The sequence below is a fragment of the Oncorhynchus tshawytscha genome, linkage group LG10 (genome assembly GCF_018296145.1).
Source record: "Oncorhynchus tshawytscha isolate Ot180627B linkage group LG10, Otsh_v2.0, whole genome shotgun sequence".
Classification (NCBI taxonomy): Eukaryota; Metazoa; Chordata; class Actinopteri; order Salmoniformes; family Salmonidae; genus Oncorhynchus; species Oncorhynchus tshawytscha.
The window spans coordinates 59,841,440-59,847,439 of record NC_056438.1 but is presented as its reverse complement, the minus strand read 5'-3'; the positions used below and the strand labels follow the sequence as shown (position 1 = coordinate 59,847,439).

The 6,000-nt window shown below is 39.7% G+C and overlaps 1 protein-coding gene across 1 annotated transcript in view; it reads left to right on the top strand.

Annotated features, from left to right (window-relative positions):
* Positions 1–423: 423 nt before the first annotated feature.
* The window catches only part of LOC112260551 (vacuolar protein sorting-associated protein 4B), a 35,314-nt gene continuing 29,737 nt past the window's right edge, over positions 424–6,000 (top strand). Inside the window, exons 1-4 of the mRNA XM_024435753.2 lie at positions 424–735; positions 1,326–1,437; positions 2,500–2,600; positions 2,795–2,839. Of these exons, the coding sequence (XP_024291521.1) occupies positions 703–735; positions 1,326–1,437; positions 2,500–2,600; positions 2,795–2,839 (291 nt within the window). The 5' untranslated portion in view covers positions 424–702. The remainder of the gene's footprint in view (positions 736–1,325; positions 1,438–2,499; positions 2,601–2,794; positions 2,840–6,000) is intronic.

Below are 6,000 nucleotides of genomic sequence, written 5' to 3'. Positions count from 1 at the left end.
GATTTGATGTATACTTTTTTCTGATTTATATCCCCTCGAGGGGAGTTTCAAACTGGGGGACAGATATGGGAGAAAGATATTAGCCTAAAGTGAATGCCTACCACGAATGGCGCTTCTCATGTTTTCCTGGACTGCTGACTATACTTACATAACAATCCATGAATAATGATAGATGCCTCTAGTGACCAAAAGGCCGTTTACCATGGGCAGAGCCATTGAGCTTCAATGGCAATTTCCAAGCTGTCACATACGCTATAACGGCACAGACATAAAGTTGAGTCCTCTATCTATCTCAATGTAACAATTTTATCATCATGACTCACAGGCAGGCGGATTCTCATGCCTTGTTCAAAACAACTGGAAACTCTCAAATCGTCGACTTCCGTCTTCAGTGCATTCAAGACAACTTTTAACTTGGGGGAAAAAAACAAGCTCCGACTGGGGAAAAAATCATTTGAACGGTAAATCCAACTCGGAATTCCAAGTCAGAAACTCTGGCATCTTTCTAGAGCTCCGACGCACTAAAGTCGCATGTTGGAAGATTCCGAGTTCGGAGTAGTTTTGAACGCGGCACTAGTCTCAGGCAAGTCTCTGACGCGTGTGTGCTGTGAGATGAGCAACAAGGAAATAGCTGTGTAAACGAAACAGTAATATCAAGGCAAGGGGCTCAGACTGTGTTGGTTCTCAAGAGCAACTGACCGTATGAAACTTCCCATGGAGCCAACAAATCTACAGGTATAGAGTAACTGACAATTTATGTGATTAGCTTGGTAGGCTGATGTACGTTTTATTGTAAATGATTAATACATGTTTATGGGCCTACGGGTTTGATTCCACTTGTCAGAATGAGACGGTCAAGCTGTCTTGGGGATAGCGCCAACATAGAACTCTAGTCAGGCAAATGTCGCTTGTGTTCGTGCTGTTGTCACTTTTGATCAGCTAATCAATTTGTCTATAGAGTAAGAGCACAATACGTTATAAATAGGTCTAAATGAAAAACATGCAAACATGTAAAAGCCATTGTCAGCTACTTAATAAAATAGTGTTTAACTTTCACATAGCTAAGAGAAATTCCATAGTGGCTTGTGATGCTGATGCTCCATCCCATGTATTCTATTATCTAATCAGAGCATAAGAATTGTGTGAGTCTGTCTCATTCAAATGAAGCAATGTAGACATAATAGGAAAATATGTGATGAACAATGACAGGTAGTGATGTTGTGACTGAGTGCAGCAGTTCCCAACTCATCCCTCTTTCCTTCTCTTTTCTACCTTACTCACCCCTATATCCCACACTTTTCTGCCCAACTCATCCCTCTCGTCAGAAAGCTATCGCTGTAGCACAGAAAGCCTCCCAAGAGGACCAGGCTGGGAACTACCAGGAGGCTATCAAATCTTACCAACATGCTGTCAAGTACTTCCTGCACATTGTAAAATGTATGTAACCATGACTCCTGAGGAAATGTCATACAGACATGATGACAGTCTAGTCTCTGTTGTCTGTGAATATTACATTTTAACAGATGCTCTTATGTCAATGCATGCTGATTAAGGAAATGCATATCATTTAGCCTACAGCTCGTACTTGCATGCAGCAGCAACAGGTAGCCTAGCAGTGAACAGCATTGGACCAGCAACCAAAAGGTTGCTGGTTCAAATCCCCAACTTGAATAGGTGAAAAATCTGTCACTGTTCCCTTGAGCAAGGCACCCAACCCCAATTGCCCATGCAAGTCACCCTGAATAAGAGCATCTGCTAAATGACAAAAAATATACTATTTAGGCCTAGGCCTACTGATAAATTGTAGCCTAATTTAGGTAATGGTCACTTTCTGGTACCCAGGGAGCCAGTGACAAACAAGGAGTCAATACAATTAACTGATATACAACATGGTGTAAAGATGCTTTTGTTTTATGAATCACAAGTTAAACAAAATAGTTTTGTAAAAGGCTAATGTTTATTACGGTCTTGACAGACAGGCCACAAAAAAAGGAATTTCACTACAGAAATCAAAATCAGGGTTTGGCCTTAGGCAGCAGCCTACTGTGAAACAAAAGGGGCTTACAGTTTACCCATAGGTATAGGCCTACTCTCCCCTTCTTCTACACCTATTAGGTATATTGTCACCACCTACTACCAAAGATGGTGGATAATTGAAGATCGTTCACTCAGGCCATAGAAAAAAATGTTCAGTCTGCTTATTGGGTGACTCTCCCATAGACAACAGCTGGCTCTGATCTGCTTAGTGTATTGACTTTGACCCACAACAAATTAGGGAGTGGGATATCTCACTTCCATCTCTGCTACTACTCTAGCCTTGAGTTTACAGGCTACTGGTATTGCCTTGTGGTTCAGTTGGTAAAGCATGACACCAGGGTTGTGGGTTTGATTGCCACTGGAGAACTAGTAAGAAAAATGTAAGTTCTGGATAAGAGCATGTGGTAAAATACCTGGGCAAAACCATTGCTAACCGTCTCTTCCAACTTCTCTCCCTCTCAGGTCAACCACAGGGTAAAGAGGGCAACCAGAAGATCAGGGACAAGTGCAAACTGTACCTGGACAGAGTGGAAGAACTACAGGAGTATCTAGAAAAGAAAGAGGTTATTAGACGGTTGAACATTTTATAAATAATGTAGTCTAACAAGTAGGTCCAATGTTATGCCTACTATATATATTTATCATGAATCTGACCGGCAACTCTGTGGTAAGGATAAAGCTAATAGAAGATGTGCATATCCTTCACATGTCAACATGAATCATCCTTATTTGACATTTCATCCCTCTACAATACAAGGTTGGATCCCAACCAACAATAAACCCCACTGAAGAAGAATACAAGGTGAGTGAAAAGATACTGATAACTAACCACTTTTGTATATGAATGTCTTAAAGAGCAACTGCCCCTAACAACTTCTCATTTAGAAAACAGCCTATGCAGCATCGATATGTGTCAAACATTTAGTCTACTGACTAAATTTACTAAAAATCATTTTGGTTATAAAGTCAGTGTTGAGTTTTGTGAGACTTGTGGTAAATGAGGGTTGGGTTTGTCAAGCTTCACTTGACAATCTTAATGCCTGTGGTAAAATTTGGTTTGACTTTGGATGTCCCTAGTTAGGGACCATCTGTCCCTAAATGACACAATGTACATGGGACAACCTCAAACCAACTATAAATTGTAGAAATCCATATACAAATATTGAAATTATTTAATGAGAACTAAAAGGTGTGCAACATAAATATGGCCTCCTTTACATTGTGTAATTTATTGGTAGTCGCTAACTAGCTCCTCAGATAGGCTATCAAAAGTCACACCAATTTTGCCAGGGGTGCACACCAGCCAGCTGAAGCTAATTTGACAAATAATTTGTGTAACTCTTCCCACCTGTGAACACACACACGAGACACCCACATCAAACCATACCCCTAAACTAACTCACCTTTGATGATCGAAAGCAAAGCCAAATCAGAAAGTACAGTCGCCCTATATTTTTTTTTTTTTTCACCTTTATTTAACCAGGTAGGCTAGTTGAGAACAAGTTCTCATTTACAACTGCGACCTGGCCAAGATAAAGCATAGCAGTGTGAACAGACAACACAGAGTTACACATGGAGTAAACAATTAACAAGTCAATAACACAGTAGGAAAAAAAGAGAGTCTATATACATTGTGTGCAAAAGGCATGAGGAGGTAGGCCAATTACAATTTTGCAGATTAACACTGGAGTGATAAATGGTCATGTACAGGTAGAGATACTGGTGTGCAAAAGAGCAGAAAAGTAAATAAATATAAACAGTATGGGGATGAGGTAGGTAAATTGGGTGGGCTATTTACCGATAGACTATGTACAGCTGCAGCGATCGGTTAGCTGCTCAGATAGCAGATGTTTGAAGTTGGTGAGGGAGATAAAAGTCTCCAATATAAGGGGTTGTCACTGGCTGTATCTTAAGAAATCATGAAAACAAAAATGAGCTTTTTGGTCTTAATTTAGGGTTAGGTATAAGATTATCAGTGTGGTTATGGTTAGGTTTATAATCAGAAGTTAAGAGAAATGTTAGAAATAAGCAGGGTTTAGCCATAATTATGATTTTATTGCTGTGGTAACAGGGCTGTGTGACGTTTTAACATTCTGGGACGTTCAATTGAACGGAAACGGTGCTGTACTGAACGACCAGTTGAAAAACGCAGAGGAGTTGAGGAACACTGTCAGCATGGCCACTGCTCTTTAAAAACTACACTTACTTTTTGTTAGAGTATTTAATTGTCTTAAAATATAGTTTGAAATGTGGTGTTTTGGATGTAAATTTACATTTGTGAATATGAAATCTGACCTAATGAAATGAATTACATAAAATAGTTTCAGCTTATTTCTATCGCAGGTAAAGAACCCAAGCAGTACATCTCTCCACAATAGTGTAAAATCTTCATAAATGTGTTCAATTATATATCTCCTGATGTCTTGCCACAGTTTCCTTAAATTAATACAATGCCAAAAAAGATGCAACATCACTTCTGGGTGGTCATTACAAAAGGTACAATTTGAGTTGATGTTTTCCTTAAACTTCTTCATATAATGGTTGGCAGGATAATATTTATGAACCATTTTAAAGGAAACTTCCTTAATTTTGTTAATAGTAGGTATGTGTGTGGCAACATCCTAACTTTTTTCCAACAGATGTTATCAATCAAACCATTCCAATAATGCATGACATAAGGTATACAACATACTGCTGAAACAAGGTCGTTGACTGGACCAAAAGAGAAACAAATCTTTCCTACTGATGAGTCAACAGGGTTAATGGAAGGTAGGCTCTGAGGGTCTGGTCTTGACACGTTCCTGAATAATAAAGCAACACCTGAGGGAATGGCAAGCAATTGAAAAATCTTTAGGTGTTACAGGGACCTTGTAAAGTGATAAGAATTCCTTACAACTAAGTAAAAAACCCTCTGCATTTACAAGTTGGCTCACCAATAGGATATTATTTCAGAACCAATATTCTAAAAACAAAGTATTTTTATACAATATATCCCGATTATTCCATATACAGTTGAAGTCGGAGGTTTACATACACTTAGGTTGGAGTCATTAACTAGTTTTTCAACCACTCCACAAATTTCTTGTTAACTATAGTTTTGGCAAGTCGGTTAGGACATTTACTTTGTGCATGTGTAAAAGTATAGCTTTCATCCGTCCTCTCGACCCTACCCAGGCTCAAACCAGGGACCCTCTGCACACACAGACAACTGACACCCACAAAGCATAGTTGACCATCGCTCCACAAAAGCCACGACCCTTGCAGAGTAAAGGGGAACAACTACTTCAGGTCTCAGAGCGAGTGACATCACTGATTGAAACGTTATTAGCGCGCACCACCGCTAACTGGCTAGCCATTTCACATCGGTTACACATGACACAAGTCATTTTTTCAACAATTGTTTACAGACATATTATTTCACTTATTCACTGTATCACAATTCCAGTTTGTCAGAAGTTTACATACACTAAGTTGAATGTGCCTTTAAACGGCTTGGAAAATTCCAGAAAATGAGGTCATGGCTTTAGAAGCTTCTGATAGGCTAATTGACATAATTTGAGTCAATTGGAGGTGTACCAAGGCCTACCTTCAAACTCAGTGCCTCTTTGCTTGACATCATGGTGAAATCAGCCAAGACCTCAGAATATAGATTGTAGACCTCCCCAAATCGGGTTCATCCTTGGGAGCAATTTCCAAACGCCTGAAGGTACCATGTACGCCTGAAGGTACCATGTTCATCTGTACAAACAATAGTACGCAAGTATAAACACCATGGGACCATGTAGCCATCATACCGCTCAGGGAGGAGATGCGTTCAGATGAACGTACTTTGGTCGCAAATGGGTCTTTTCAAATGGACAATGACCCCAAGCATACTTCCACTTAAAGAAAAAGTCAAGGTATTGGAGTGGCCATCACAAAGCCCTGACCTCAATCCTATAGAACTGAAAAAATGTGTGCGAG